General features: G+C 43.0%; 1 protein-coding gene across 1 annotated transcript; it reads left to right on the forward strand.

Annotated features, from left to right (window-relative positions):
- The first annotated feature begins 2,873 nt into the window (after positions 1-2,873).
- Positions 2,874-17,722, forward strand: LOC111261605 (Krueppel-like factor 6). Its single transcript, XM_022835211.2, has 2 exons — positions 2,874-3,450; positions 7,208-17,722. Exons 1-2 carry the CDS (start codon positions 2,886-2,888, stop codon positions 7,384-7,386), a joined length of 744 nt encoding a protein of 247 aa, XP_022690946.1. The 5' UTR covers positions 2,874-2,885; the 3' UTR covers positions 7,387-17,722.

Here is a 17,722-nt window from a genome sequence, read left to right on the forward strand (position 1 = left end):
GGACGCTCACCGCACGGCTTGGATTATGCTCGGTCGCCTGCCACCGCTGTCGTTGCCTCTGTAACGGCCGCAGTGTTTTGCCCCTGCTCGATTCATGACTTCTTCACGCTTTCCTACATTAATATTTTTCCCCTGCTTTTTGCCGCTAATTGCTCTAATCAGCTACTTAGCTGCTAATCAATATGCCCTAACTCTAATAGAAAAATATCTACAGTTTTGCCTAGTGTATTCTCACAGAACGGCCGTGAACATACACAGGCACCGGCTTAAGCATGCCCATACATTGGATCGTTAAGAGGTCGACTAAGAGTCTAAGACGCACACGCATCAGCATTATATTGGCTATCTTTTGGAGACATATCGTTTTGCTTCCAGTACGCCCCTGCTGCCGCCGTCATAATCATAATGGCCGTCACACTATTGTTCTTTTGTATTTTGAGCTTGTCCTCTCTTTCCTCATAGTGCATTGCGGAAGCGCGGTCTGTGATGTCAATGTACCGTGCTCGTTTGTTAGGGTGCCCCTTAGTCGCGTTTGTGCAGCCACTTAAACATAGAGTTCTCTTTTTACCCTTCCGTTCGTCCGTCTGACGTATATGGTACATACATCGGGTCAACAAGACGGTCCTTTATTTTGAAAACTCTCTGATATTCACCAGCCTAGATGCACAAATCCAGAGATATGAATGATCACGTGGCCTAATAGCGTCTTATGAAGCTACAATGGCTACAAGCAGCCTCATGTTTATGGGCGCTTTATACTCTCCTCATTCCTATTCGTTCTATATATATATATATATCCTTCTCGATCTCTTATATATATGTGCTGGCATCTCTCTACAACTTCTGAGCACTCAGCGGGATCTTCACTTGTCGATCTAAACCGCTTGTGGTTGGAAGGCAACGGCAACTGTGTGTATTTTTCGATTTGATTCAAACGACATTTTTGAGTATGACGGCAGTTACAACAACACCGGGACGACGCCAGCAGCGACACCTACTGCAGCGAGAGAACGAGACGATCACGGAACGGAACCGTCAGCGATTGCAGTTATAGCTGCGGCAGTACCGGCAAGCACACAAAAGAGCAGCAAAACTGAATGAACTGAAAATTTCCTAAAAGTTGGTGATGGCGGGGGGCGGCGATAGTGGCCGCATAGTGGAAAAGGAAGAGAAGCAGGATAATGGCGATAGCCGCAAGTGCTGCCGCATCGTTTCGAAACGGGCGGCAAGTGCCTGCATGCAAGCAAAGAAGCCGACAGGCCTTTAGATAGGCGGGCATATACTATGCGCTATATGCTACGCTATATGTATGGCGGCATCGCGCCAGCGTCGGCGACAAGATCGCGGTTCGCTGGCCACGTCGGTCGGTTTGTCTTTAATCGGGATGTGATCGCTTTTTACCCGCTGTTTCATACTATATGTATGCGCACATTTGTACGCCACGAACGCTAGCCGGCGAAAAATTTGCGATGCATCTCGTTATTTTTGCCGCTACTGGTCCTGCCGGCAGTAGCGCTCTGCACAAGACCCATAGCAGCCGTTGCTGTTTGCTCCGGCGGTGCCAGACCTGATAATAAAGTGCGAGAGCGAGAGGGAAAGGAGCTGCGGAAAAGCAAGAGCCACCACTCCATCGTGTTCTGTGGGGTTCATCGCCTCCTCCAACGCTGGGGTCCGCCACAGTTTGCAATATGTAAGGATATATTTAGGAGCTAATATTCTAATGACGCGACCGAGATTTGCAGGCCTGTCGCGCGTTCTTTCTGCTGCGACACGCGCCCACCGATTCAGAAGTGGGAAGCACCGGTTTTGCACTCCACAAAGTGGAAAGCCGCGTTGGGCTAGAGAAAATCTGCCAAGCAGATTATCATAACGGCGCGGCAAATTTTACCAGATTGCTGTCTACAGTCGGCAGACAGGACGGCTGAAACAGCCCCGATAGGCGGCAGATCGGCCGTTGCCAACCGATCTGCTTCTGCGGTCGGTGAGCTTTGATCACCAGCTAAAATTTGCATTCGAACACCATTACCCTCTGAACTAAGGCCATAGAGTCCTCTGTAGAAAACTGCAACCAACAGACTACAACGGCGGCCACCCGCCGTGACAACGGGACGCAGAAAACGTGTAGTATCGATAGAAATCAATATGATCTAATTCTGCATTGTACCTGTATGTTATCACATTGGTGCTGAAATGATCACATAGCCTCTTTAAAACCAAATGCGCGTTAGTATGGAAGTTTGTTATGATCACACTATGCTATAATAACGAACAAACAGAAAGTTTCTCTAACATTTTTTTGAAACACATAAGATATATCACCATAGTGTCATAAAGGCGACCGCTATAACTAGCATCGTATAGAAACGCTGAATGTGCCTTAAATTGACTACATATATATGAAGTAACTTTTGCTAAAATATCCGCTGCTAATAAGAGTGTAACTGTTATACGCAAATTATGTAACACAGTGGTCGCACAAACGAATCAGGTGACAATGCATGGTGAAGGCAAGAAAACAAAGTGGCCTCCATTTCAATTTATACAGTCGATATTGCCTTTAACCCAGCCTGACTTCTCCCGTTTTACCTAATTTCCTCGTGGCCGCAACCTTTGACGGGTGTCGAGATTAAATTCTCGCGTGACGCCGATCCGCGTTTTATCGTATCCTTTCGTCCTTGACCTCTTTATTATTTAATTTTTCTTCACTTTACTTCTATCGCAATACACGTTGTCTCACCACACTCATTGATTTCTGGTTGTTCCTTTCTCTCCTTGAGCAAAATTACCCACGGGTGAAAGCTCCCGATGATGCCATTTGTTTGTCTAAACGAATTTGCTATCATTTTTTTTACTCTTTCTTTGAATGATTTCAGACAATCCTCGAGATGGAACGATACCTAAAGAATGAGCCGCGAACCGACGCCCTTGACGAAGGATTGGTAGAAGACGTTTTCATGCGGTCGTGGGAGGACATCTCGCAAGGGGCCAAAGAACGTCTATTATGCAGTTCCATCTCATCACACCTGGACAGCGGAATTGGCAGCTCCGAAGAAACAGAAGACATAGATGAGTTCAATGGCAATGCGGAAGAAATCGATGCAGTTAGTGTTTCATCATCGAGTAGCGTGTCCTGGGATAGCGATACGGCTCCAGTTGCTTCGCCGTCGACAGCCAAACGGCGGAAGGCCCTTATTCCGGAAGGCATGATGGCAACGATGAAAATTCTGCCGGTCGGTTCAGGACATCCGTTGTCTCCCCCATCATCGCCAGATGTCTCTCGTAAACAGGCCGTTTCGTCGACTGTTTCGTTCAGAGTATCGTCAAGTCGAAATCGCCGCTTCGAGGCTGAGTCTGGCGGAAAGCGACGCGTACATCGCTGCCAGTTCAACGGATGCAAGAAGGTCTACACCAAATCATCGCATCTTAAGGCGCATCAGCGAACGCATACTGGTAAATGTTTCGATGCAGGGTTTTTCCTTTTAAGAAAATAGCCCTTATGTGTACTTTCGTTAAACCTTCTTTTTTTTTTGACACGTTCATGTTTAGGTGCCTCTGCTTACCTTGTGATCTCCTTTTTGCTCCCGACGGCGCTTCATGTCAAGGGCAAATGTGGGCAGGTGAAGGGGCGAGGCAGTCTAAGGCCATTTTTCGTGTAGGGATGCAGGGGTAGCTTAATATGCGAAGACGCTGCGGTAAAGGCTATTTTTCTTAAAAGCGCGTCTTTGAAAGGCGCAGCCTGTCGCCGACCTCTGTATGTTGATATATTTTTTCTCTTGCCTCTCAGTTAGCTCCAGCGGTGAACGCGTTTGCCGGCGACGGCATTCTTGAGGTTGGCGAGTGCGTTCCTGCAGGCCGCCGTATTTTCCGCGCTCGCCAGAATCCCGAACCGACCTGGCCGCCTTCACCCGGCCAGAGGAGGCGGGTGACCAACCGTTTGGCTCCGGCCATATCCAACAAATATGTTCTCGGACCGCACACTTTTTACACGATCTCCTTTAAATCCTTTTTTCTTTTGGTTTTGTGCACTACCTGCTCCATTCTTCCATATTTTCGCTCGGCGCTATGCCTGCCCTGTGGAACCGTGTGACCCTGAGGGCAATGTGGAGAGGCTAGTAGTGAAGGGAACATGTACTTTTATTACATGAGTCAGCCGCTGTCCGGCCGGCGCCAGTATGTCGGCTGCGTCCACAAAAGGGAACACAAGGATCTGCAAAGCAGGCATGGGTGAACGAGTGCGATGCGAGACTTCAGCTTTTATACGGAAAAGAGGAGTCCTTGATTCACCGCATTCCCCCCTTGTTGTCAACCTCGCCGGCACACCGAAGTTGGCAAACCCATGCCGTGGGTAGCGAGTTGTCTCGCCTTTCCTCTGTATTCTATGTATATATATATATATACATATATATATATATATATATATACATATGTATATATATATATATATATATATATATATACATATATTCTCGCGTGTTCTTAATCAACTGTTGGAAAATTCGAATTAATTCATTGCTCCCAAAGCAGATTTCACTTATAAATAAGTATACGTTCCGGTTTGTATTGACGGGTAAACAATTTTACAAACAGACCCAGACGAAAGCTGAGTTGGAAGTTCGTAGCAACCGTCAGGCTTAGGTGGGTAAAAATACACTTCAAATACGCGCGAGGATTTCGTAATGGGAATCCACTCTACGTTCAAAGGAGACTTTCCAAAAAAGTGGCATTTTTTTTCGAGTTATCCTCTCGCAAACCAGAATTGCTTAGCTGTTGGTCATACCGCGTTCCTATGTACGCAGTCGACAAAGCAGCAGTAAGCTTCTGTTGGAACAAAGGCAAATCGCACAGAGTTCCGTGCTTGCTCTGTTGTCAAAGCCATTCTAGAATGACCGCTGGCTGCACTATTCATTTCAGTTTCTTTATGTAATAGAAATAATAACGATGACAACGATCATGGCTGGTAGCTGGGCCATAGGAGCGAAATTGAGAGCGCAATGGAGGACAAAGAAGGACGACGCACCATGGCCGTAGAGACTGGACCGCACACTGGTGAAGAAGCCACGTGGCTAGTCGTTGTGGTCTTCATCTTTGTAGATAGTCGATAGCGGCATGACCGACCAAACGAGGAAATTCCTTCAAGGCGATGCGCGAACGCGGCGAGTTTCACCAACGTCTCTTAGAAATAGCATGGAATATCATTATTTTGAGTAGTCGCTTGCTTGGCGCTGGACTTCAGGGACGGCGGCAGCTGCTGCTGTTGCCGGCAAGAGTCCTCTGCAAAGACCATGGGAAAAAGACGTAGCTAACCTTCAACCATCAATAAAAAACTGGTGCAACGACTTGGTTGGCAGCTTGTATCGCTCCCTAACGATATCGTGTCTATATTCGCAAAATCAATATGTTTGGCTCGAACATGAAGGAGCACCCAGGAAGATCATAGTATAAGCACTAGCACAAGGAAAGTGAACGGACCACCAATGCCGCCTGTGGACCCTTTCTTAATCCTGTTTTTTTTTTTTTCTGTTGAACGTAATTGAGATGCGTGTTGGTCAATAACAGTGGCCAGATGCCGCCATGCTTAGATAGTTATTGTTCGTTGCTACTGCCACAAGCGTTCCGCACTTTTGTACCCACCGTGGCCTATTTGAGTCTGTGCTATATGTCATTGAGACGCCTACATGTACAAGCATGGGTCTATAGCTATGGAGTATTGGACCAGTCCATTGGCCTGTCACTGTCCTCGCCGCTTGGTCTGCTCGGCTGTCCGAAGAAAGGCCACTATTTGAATTTACACCGTCTGATATTTTATAATACTAGCGAATTTTGCTCTCAAGCGGTACAAATTCTCGTTAGAAGCCTGTGATGTTTTTGTCGATCATGTGGATACTACAACAACCAACCAAAAAAAAAGTAGGAAGACTTTTTACATTAATACATTTTATTGTTTCCGGAATAGTTTCAATTAAGCCGCGTCTAAAGTTTATCGATATTTGGCGAAATCATTGGGATCAGAAATGGACGAAGGAGGCGCAAGAGCTTTGTGATTGAGCCAAGTGTCGAGCCGCAAGCCAAGCCGCGAATGTCTGTTGGCTACATTTGGAATTTATCGGATCTCTCTGTAATACACTAATTACCAAGGAAGTGCTGATTGTAAATTCAGCTAATAGAGCAAAAAATTATTGGATTATGAGATCGGTACACGTGTACGAGACCGATTGTTAGGTTGCAAAATCAAAAAACAAAGACAAATAGAAAAAAAAAAACACCAGATGTTCCACCAAATTGTCTATTACAATATAGTTGGGATGAAACATGGCTCAGCCCATTTGGACCGCTAGAGGGCTATAAGTTTAAATGGCGACTTCAACCGACCCACTGAAACGGGAATTTAATGCAGATATGAGATAGGTATATAAGGTAGACAGATATCAATTGTATAATATAGAATTGCTAACTTTTAATATAAGTCTATAGCGGTTATAGTAATTTTATCGCTCATTTTTAGAGAATACTTCATACTAAACAACAATTTATTCGTTTACATTTTATTATTAAATACTCAATTTCCGCATCAAAAAAAAATCCCAGTTAATCGAATAACAAGCAGCACCGTTATTGACGTGAATACGTTGTATCGTCATGATCGTCTTGGGGATTACCCATTTGGTTCTAGCGTCAGTCAAGCCATCCTGCTAGCTAATACGTGAACCATTTTCGTTCTCTCTATAAGGTTACGACTTTCCGCGCCGTCCTCGATGCTATCCAATACTGGTAGCTGAACAGTGCCGTACAGCTCTATTTATTGCCGAATTCGGTCTGTCCTTTTTGTGCTGTGAGGCACTACTGCGTTCCTTACTGTTGCCGCCTCGTCCTCGTATGACTCATCAACCGAAGTCCTCGATGTACTTAACGACAGGACGTCGGCTTATTGATTTCGAACGTACACACCGATACCTTCTCATCCGTTCGACGTATCTAGCCTTATATAAGATACCTCGAACATTTGTTATGATGCTTATTTTGACGGTTATTCCAGGTCTCATGTGTCATGTAGTTTTACTGGTCTATTGCCATTGCCCTTCAGATCCTACTGTCCCTACTCTCGTACTCTAGCCTCCGAAAAGTAATCCTCTCAGATCTATTCGCTAACCGATTTGCCTGTCTTTGGCATGGCCGTGTCGTCTTCTGTGTTATGCTATTCCTTTCACAGGAGAGAAGCCATACAAGTGCTCGTGGGAGGGTTGCGAGTGGCGGTTCGCCCGATCCGACGAACTAACGCGCCATTACCGGAAACATACGGGTTCGAAGCCGTTTAAATGCAGCCACTGCGATCGCTGTTTCTCGCGGTCGGACCACCTAGCCCTACACAACAAACGCCATCAGCCCTGAGAACGTCGTTACAATGTTTGCTACGCCGTCATGACAACACGCTATCTCCCCCGCTGAGCTATTGTCACAACTCCAGCCGGTGTTTACGTTCATGCAAAGTATGGATTTCAGCGGGAAGATATGGACAGAGAACACGGACGTCGATGAGAGATAGCCATCTAACGAAAATCCCTTAACTCAGAATGAAAAATTCAGCAGCGACAAAATGACAATCAGGCACGATTGACCTCAAACGAACCTCGATAAGTTAAGCAGTAGTTTAAAAATGGCGTCAGTTTGTTGATATGGAACTCACGACACAACAGCAACGAGCGGATATCGACAATGGCCGATTCCGGTACACGGCGACGTAGACTCACTTGATTGATCATTGATTGGTTAATAATGGATTTACGGTCGATGTGAAATAACGAATTCATTGTGGTAAAATAGTTTCCTTGCTGACGATAAAATATGCTGATGGTGTAACACGTATGGAAGCCCACCTGTTAGTGCACAGCGGGATTGGCATATTTTCTATGTTAAAGTAATTGAATAGATATACTACTGACAACGCTGATTACACATACATATACACATACATATATACAGGTAAACATCACTGGGATTGTTGAATTAACGTGACAAAATAGGGACGGTCCGCATGGTTTCGTCTGATGATCACTAAATATAAACTGGGAAAATTCTAAATGAGTGCTCGTTTTCGGAGACTTCGAGAAGTTTACGAAGCTTATTAGCCAGCTAGCTAACCCTCATGACCAACTGGGCTGCCATCTATCTAATACTGGTAGCACTCATATATATATGAAGCGTTCGTGCTAGTACGTCAGGCCCGAGTGACCCTGCTTGTAACGGATTTAGGACCACTCGCCTCGACGCACTAGCATAATGATCTGATTGTGAAGAATAATGTAAAACTGGGACATCGCGCGCTCTCTGAGTGAAATTACACTGAAACGTCATTTGTAATGATGATAATCTGTAGAAGTAGCTATTGATAAGACCTGCGAAGGGAAGGCGTACAGATAGCTAGCTACAAGCTGTAACAAGTAGATCTGCAACGATAACCACAAGATGGTGAACGCGCTAACTGAATTGAATGAACAGACTAATTATGGATGCATAGAAATCTCTCTCTCTCAATATATATACATATATAATGGTATTTACAATATATATATATACATACATACTTACTAGATCGTAATGACACGAAATGGAAGACAAGGCAAAGCAAAACTCATTATTCTAATAGCGCACATATAAACACATACACCAATACGTTGACGGATATCGACAGAACGCGACTGTAATGGAAAAACGTCTTCACCTTCATGAGCGAACGATATCGTCCATTGAATGTAATGAAAAACAAAGAAATTCAAGTTGAATAGAAAATTCGAGCGAAATCTCTTTGCTTTCCGCATAGACGGCGAAAAGGTAACTGAAAATGGCCGTATCACAGTTGTGGTATGTATTGCAGTATGTCGTAATTGCATTAGAAGCGCTAGAGGAAACAGTACTAATAACCATCATATAGGTTCCTGTAGTACCAGCGGTAAGATTAGTGATGCTGGTAACAGAAAGAAATTACGGTAGAACTAAAAATGGCTATAGATGTAAGCCCGCCGGAGAGCCTCGAAATTTCGATCTCTATGTCATCTTGTCAATGGCGAACAGCCACGAACACAGCAGCTGGACGAGCCCAGCGAGCACAGAAGAGGACGACAACGATTACGGCGAGTCCAGCGAAAAATAAGTCATAAATATTGTGCAATATTTAGTGTATACTGTGTATTCATTTCTGGGACGCGATCGTGTTGCCGAATTCGCAGAGCTCTTGCTGCTCGCTACTTTTGTACTGTAGAATGATGATTAGCTGAAGATAGAAAGAACGGTGATCCAACGGCTGATAGTGTCATACCCGCCGAAGTGTGAGCTTAAGAACGAAAGACTTGAAAACTCGAGGAACGACAACGACTATCGACTGGTTGAAAGTCTAAGGGCACTGGGACCAGGGGCCTGAGAAAGGCCTAAGGACATAAAGATCAATACGCCAGTAACCCTTCACAGAGCATGAGATACTCAAATTTCCCAACGATTACAGCATTCAAAAATAGACAACTAAACTGACGCCAGACAAGTTATTGTCCGAGGATTGTAGGACTACGCGCACAGGAGTGGGGACGAGTGCAGCGACTGCGGATGCGACGACCCGATCATAAAATGATCACGGCTCCCGGTGAGGCAGGGCGCCATCTTGCGACCCAAGAGGAAAAGGACAGAAACGGAACGCAAAACATTAAGTAGTAGAAAGGTAAAAAAACAACGCCGAAATCTACACTGCCTAAGTTAGAGGACAACAGCTATTCGACAGCGATGTTTTCACTATGGAAACAAAAACTCTCCACAGAAGATGGTCCCTAAGCGACGACGGCAAACAAGAGATGTTCGTGTCGGACGTCCACGGAGCACTCATGGCGAAAATGCCCGCTATGACGTCGTCGGTACCCCGCCGTCGGTTGATTGCCGATGCGAGCTCTCTACAGGCGACGACGAAGCGGACTGACTCATTTGCTACTTGGTATATACAAATTATATAAATATATTAATAGGTACCTCATAACGGTATAAGAGATTGGTATTGTACGGACTGACGGACGACTATAACGTAATATAATAGTGACATGTGTACTACACGGAATGCAGTAGTAACAACCCTTGGTGTTTATATATACATATACACATATATATATGTATGTATATATATATATATGCATATATATATGTATATATATACATATATACATATATACACATACATACGTATGTATAACAGACAGTTATGAAAAACAAAAAGCACCGAAAGTGATGGACGGCGGAGTAGAGACGAGCCAAAGTGAGAAGAAACATGCGGAGGGTTTTACAAATGCATATGGGCAAATAGACAGATGAAAGCAAAACGAAATAGAGAGAGAGAGAGAGAGAGAGAGAGAGAGAGAGAGAGATGAACGGAGTTTAAAAACAGCAAAGTTCTCAGTGGAGTCGAACTAAGTCAAAACCCACTTTGATAACTAATTGTATTTTACTTAGATCTGTTCGGCTCCTAAAAACGGTGGCAAATTTACTATTTTCATATAATGCGCATAAAAATGATAATTATAATAACACTGATGATAATAAATATAATAATAATAATGATAATATGAATATAAAGAAAAGAATCGATGATATTACGGCTAAATTTTTGCGGCCACGTGCTACGACAGCAGTGTACTATGACCATTATTATTATTAATTATTATAATTATATAAGCATGATATATATAGAATGAGTTTTTCTGTACTACGAGAATATAGGGGGTAATGATGAGTGAAAAAAAAAGGGAAAAACGAAAATTTCCCGTAGGCAAGAGAAAGAATGAATTGAAATAGACTTATTGTCATAGATGTTGAATCTTTTTGTTTGGCGAGTTCGCTGCAGCCTCTGGCCATCTACTCATCTGTAAACCTCATGGTTGGTCTCCCTTCCATCTAATTTCATCAGAATTCATTAGTTACGTTTCTAGTCTCTCATGAATATTGTTCATGTACAAACTGCAAAAAATCACGTTAATAAGAATAAAAACACTGATCATGCAAGAAACACGTCTATATGGCTAGGAATAAGGCAACGAGGATGAGTGAACACAGTGAAAAAAGGAAGAAAACAAATAGACGAAAGAGAGCGAGAGCGAGCCAGCGAGCGAGAGAGAGCGAGAGAGAGAGGGGGGGGGAGGGAGGAAGAAATAATAGAGAAACGTTTAAGAGAAAGAAAGACTTATATATAGGAAAAAAAATAGGGATACCAGAATTCGTCGTTCAGCTTTCACCAGTCATGTGCTTCCGTAAATTCGCCACTCACCGCCCATCAAAATACGTTCATTCATTCACTCAAACTTTTCAGTATAAGGATAATAACAACAACAACACCAACGATAACAACAACGTCAACAACACCAACATGGCAATAGCAGTCGAACGGAGGAGCGGACAAAAGAAATGTCGACAGGACATAAGGTCAAATTGCACGGTGCAAGGTGTTAATCACAATATTACAATGACGTATATATCGACATACCGGTCACACGCCAGTTTAACACAGCCGAGCAAACACAAAAAAATATGTTGTCTTTTTCAATTGAATTACGAGAAACACTATTCCCCCTTTACTGTTCGCTAGGCAAAACGTTCGAGCCCATTATATTTGATTACCATCTAAATACTATAGCTTCTTCGACCAAACATGTCTCGTCTTACTGTTCTTCATATATCGGAAGCTACCAATTAGTACTATCATCATTGCTATTATGCAACCAATTTGGACAGGTTACTGACTACATTGCATTGCAGATAGGTAAAAAAACGAGAATAACCTAAACGCCTATAATCTTTACTCGCGTATCAGTCAAGTATCTTTTGCACAAGGTGATCTGATGGGTAGCGATCATGGCGCGCGACTATCGTGACCGCACTCAACACGAGATGATCAGCATCAATTGGCTACAAGCAAAATCATTGCTTCCTATTTACATTAACTTACCGACACCAGGTCTGACACGAAGACAGCGCACACGCATACACACACGCGTACGACTATACCACGCTGAACCAGGCCAACACCGGTCAAAATAAGCAGCATGCCAGCACAACGTTATCATATGTTCGAAGCAACAGTAAAAATTACTCTAAAAACAAAAAAAAAACGTACATGTGCACCAGCTTGGGCAGATGCTCGAACAATGAACATACGACTATTCATTCGTAACTGCATTGCTATACGTTTACGGGGAAACATACACACACACAGGAACACCCCCAAACGGACAGACATCGATACAGGAAGACATTGGATATAGGCAAAGAACGAAGGCAACGTGGTAATTGCTCGTGACGACGACGACGACCATAACTTCGCGTGGCCTTGTCACGCCGGCAAAAAAAGTAACCTTCCAATATGATCATTTCAATAGCAGAAGCAGCAGGACTGACAACAACGGTTTGGAGTTAAAATGGGCAGCATACATAGTAGATACAAGATGTTTATTATTACTGATTGACTGTGGTGTACTAGTGTCTGTCGGGGAATTTTGTCGACGACGAAATTCTCATAGACCATTAAGGGTGGTATACATAAAACACTATTGATATTACTAGTATGTAGGCAGACTATCACATCGTCTATCGACTTACATCGGTCTCGTCGTGAGCACTTTATAGTTGCATCTCGACATAATAACAACAATAAGAAAGCTTCGCTCGCTTCTCATCAATAACAACAGCAAGTACACAATTAGTACATTATACTAGCAAGCAATCAACAATTATAGCGAAAATCCTGCAGATGATGTTAACGATGATTAGAAGATGGTAACAAGGATCAGAAGATCACCTAATAATACTGACGAGGTTATTGATAATAACAACAACAACAATAGCTGGTACGAAGGACTACACATTTTTACGATACCAACAACAACAACAACAACACGAACAACAAAAACAACACCAACAACAACAACACGCGCTGGCGTGGAAGACCGTTGAGGATTCAGGTGCGGCCGGGAGGAATAGCGCGCAGGCAGAGCATTCTGAGAAAAGCAGTGCTGGTCATAATAAAATACAAAAAGAAATTACGTTCGAACAACAGTTTTGAACGACAGTCACCGCTCGTCTGGGCAGATGTAGCCCTTTCTATCCGTAGTTGTAAGCCTCCGGCGAAGCGGCAATCTGGTATTACTTAATGCTCCTCCCTCCCACTAAGCACCGCACCTGACCCTGGCCATCTACAAGGGAGAGAAGGAGAAAATTAGGACGAGTGTGTAGGGTGACATTGACAACGTGAACTGTGATTTTGATGTACATAAAATGTGTCTAGAAGAGATAGAACGCGAGAGGGAGAAATGGGCGGAGGGAGAGAGAGAGCGAGAGGAGAGAGAGAGAGAGAGAGAGAGAGAGAGAAAGGAGCGAAAGTAAAAAAGAAGCTAAAACAAGCGGAAGAAGGCAAAAGACTAATGAATAAAGAGAGAAATATTATATGATATAATAATTACGATGATACGCTATCGAAATGTCAAGGAAGATTGAACGAATCTAACATGAAGGCGAAATGGAAAATTAGATACAAACAAATCGAGAACAGTGTAGATCTATGGAAAGTTTTGCAATTGCAACACGTGCCAGTCGATCCACTGCAAGGACCTTGTTCGGGAACTTGACAAAAAGCAACATTGCGAGTTTAACTGCGTCATGACAGATTCATTAGAAGAGCGCCAACGCTTTTCAGGAATATAGCTGCAAAGCTGACTGGACACGTTGAACGAATATGCGCTGATGTCACGAAGGCTTTGGAGGGTGTGTGCGATGTGAAGGAGATTCCTGGAAAAGGTATGGCACGCTCATGAACATACTGTGTGCGACGTACTGACTTTCGAGAGCTGTCAGAGCTCTTCCAAAATGTACCTCTCTCTCTTCAAAGAAGAGGCCAATTTCTATGACGAAATATAATATGTCTATTCTGAGAGAGTGCACGATTTTCGTGTCGTTACGATTTCTTTGCATCCTCCTGAAGCGCTTCTTGAATTAAATTTATATTATCACCAGTCAAATAAAATAAACTTGACGAATTATATATACATAAACAAGTATAACTGTAAGTGCAAGTTAACCGCGAATGCAACTATCGATGGCAAGCGAATGCTGCTCTATACGACGACAACGGCGACGGCGACGACGACGACGACGACGACGACGACGACGACGACGACGGCGACGACGATGACGACGGCGACGGCGACGACGACGACGACGACGACGACGACGACGACGACGACGACGACGACGACGACGGCGGTGGTAAGAATGATGATGATGATGATGATGATGATGCTATTAAATGCGAGACAAAACCATACGAAATATGAAAAATGCTGCTTTAGTATGCGAATGTATAGTTTTTATAAACATGCTGAAGCAAGATTGACAGCAGATGATCCCTGTTTGACAACTAGCGCGAGCCAAGCGGGCGCACGGATAAGACTCAAGAAAACAACACACGACACAGAAACCAAACACTAACCGTAGCCTACTCACCAAACATTATGACCACCAGTGTCACCAAGCACAAACCACCATCAATCAACTACCAGTTATCAAAATCAACAACACAATATCATAACGGTTCAACGTATATAGTAGTACTTCGGGAGACACACTCGTGTCGCACTCAGGACACTGCCACGGCACCCCAATGACAGCATCGAGATACCCATGCATAGCAAGACACATGAATGGTGATACGTAAGGGAGCTGCCCTTTTGATAGGAATAACCTTCGCACACGTTATCAATCCTCGTCCCATAAACGATCACTAACGCTGCAACGACGTGTAATTTCACTATCTCGTCGACCTGATAACGAAAAAAAAAAGAAGTGAAACTCTACAAACGTATAGCGTAACGCGCACCTCCAGCACTTCTTCGAAACTCAATGACGCTCGACGGGGGGCATGACATTTCGAAAAAAGGTTGCAGATTGGGCAGCAGCTTAGCTGGAGCACCGTGCCTCCGGTTGAGTTCGGTGCGTCGTCACCAAACTGACACACTATATTACATGGCCTGTATATGCGTCAATTCTCGCTTATGGTTCTATAGATAAAAAAAAAAAAAAACTAGTAAAGGACTAAGAGCTCACCATCAGGGAAAAATCAAAAACAATGTACGCACTTTACTAAATCTGATTGAATATTATATTATACATCTATTGAACTAAAATTGAAACTGTCAAATATGTCGAAAATAATGAACGGGCGTTGTTACACATTCTTCAAATACACTACCTAGGCTTAAATCATTCATACAGAGGAACACAAACGCTACAGCAATTCAATACGAGTTCGACGAACAGAAAAAAGGCATTTAAAAAAAAAAACCTGCGTCAACCAATTCTTGTAAAAAAAAAAAACATATGAGGCTATAATTGCTTGTTACACTAATACTAGACACTTTTCAGGGCCACACTGAATGGGAAAATCCGCAACCCCCTAAAGACATCCATGGGGGTAAAAGTAACTCATAAAAGTACTTTTAGCGATCGAGAATAGGTGCGAGCAGCATTGGATTTTAAATTAGCTGTTGGTTTCTGCCAGGTTAGAAGTAAAAATATAAAGCATAACCGTTTTGTGAAAGAAATTTAATTTTACAATAGAACAAAGGTACTTTTTCTATTACTTCGATCGAATGCTAGCGTACTTCATTCATGCGGTGAAAAGATAACTAAGACTATTATCCGTTGAGTTATCACGTGGTATGCCCTTCACCCAGGCAGGCTTAAACAAGCAGTGTCTTAGTACTACCTACGTAAAAGTTTCGATTCCCCTTCCGACCAATCTTGTGTGAAGTTATTTTCACTAGGAGTTTAGATAACTTCTGAGCTTTTATTTATTGCACAAACGAAATCGCTTGTATATGGAGGTGGATATAATCGAATCTACTATTTTACAGCAAATTAAAAATGTAAAGTTAAAATGGCACCTCAGACAGTGACCAACTAGACCAGTTTTTGATTTAATTTTTTACCTAATTGGAACATTTTACTGAAGAATCCTATATCTCATCGAAAAATTAATCAACAGTACTACTATTAACCAACTACCAACTTGAGTGCAAAAGCCCGCAAACCCCGTGCTAATGCAAGAGTATTAGACACCGCGCCCGTTTTCAATAACTGGCAAGTGAAGACAAATGATTAGGCTTTCTTGAAGCTGGCGAGCGTAGAGAAGACATTGCAAAGATGCACCATAGCACGCATTGCATATGTAATCAAGTGAACGAATCTTGAACTCGATGAATAAAGAGGACGTGTGTTTGTGAGGAGAGGCTCGAGAAAAAACGAAGAGGAAGTGATACAGGAGAAATTTTATTAGGTTATGAATGTTGTTGATAATCAGTGGCATTTTCCAATCCGCGGCGTCGGACGACAATGGTTGGTTTGATGAAGGCTAGAGACAGGTAGAAAGAGTGAATGTGTACATTAATAGATGAAGTTTCAAGCGTGTGACGTAGTTTAATATCAGACTGGATGAGAAAATGAGGAAGAGTAAAAGACTGAGTATTTGAGATGCTAGAGCAGAAGTAACTCAAGTATGATGAAACACGCGGGAATGATGAGATAGACCGGATCTGTAGTGGTGACTGAGTGCATATTTGTGTTCGGAATGAGCTTCGTTATCAGTGTCGTGGCAGACTCAGGAAAAGCTAACCGTGCAAAGGACAGCTACTCGGACTCCGAGACAAAACGTTGCTCTCCCACAGCCCGAAGGTGGTACCGCTTTGTCGACAAACGTTGTCGCTCCGGCATTACTATCAAGTATCTATTACTATTATTATCATTATTATTATGGCACGATCTCACCTGCGAACGCCCATTTGAAGATCGTACTGCTGTAATGAAGAGCGTTGCTCGCTCTCAAAAGTAAACAAGGATCATTAAGTTCTTTCGGTTCGAGTGGCACAGCCGGGCGAACCACACGCTAAACCCAAGGACTATGATGACTACCACAGTTACTCACCTGCTGGCAATCTGATTCAAACTTCCCCAGAAATTAGGATCTCTGGCCGGCCGAAATTAGCGCTTAGGGATGTTTTCGTCTTGAAAATTCTCTATAATGACTAGACGTAATGATCAGGCATGTCCACAAATAAACGAAACGCAGTTGTTTCCCACTGATTTCGCATTGGAATATATTGACTTGATATAATACTTTATCTAGCTATTGTATACGAAATAAATCTTTCTGAATTTCACTAATAAACACTAGTCGACTAAACCGGCAGCATTTCTATGTCGTTTTATTGATGGTACCAAATAACCGTGCGTTATTAGTCCAACTAAGTTCGGATGCCAATAAGGCACATATTTAGTATAAATTTCGTCGATATATTGAAATAGCAAACGGGCAAAAATGAATAGACTGCAAGCAGTATTCAAAAGCTAAATAGTTCAGTATTTCAACACGATATAGCGCATGAACGATTTGTCACATAGACAAAGAAATGCCTCGATATGGGAGTATAGCTAATCTGGCAAACGGTAACGACAACGGCATGGCAGTAACTGCGACAGCCACAACAGCAAAGATGACAACAATAACAAAAACACATAAACAACAACAACAACAACAAAAGCATTCACCTTCATTCATTAACAACACCAAAAGCAAGCAGCCCTATAAACAAAAACGTGAGAAAATAAATAATAAAGACTCGGCAGTGTTACTGTCTTTTAAATAAAAACGAAA

This window comes from Varroa jacobsoni, unplaced genomic scaffold (genome assembly GCF_002532875.2).
Source record: "Varroa jacobsoni isolate VJ856 unplaced genomic scaffold, vjacob_1.0 scaffold_573, whole genome shotgun sequence".
Lineage (NCBI taxonomy): Eukaryota > Metazoa > Arthropoda > Arachnida > Mesostigmata > Varroidae > Varroa > Varroa jacobsoni.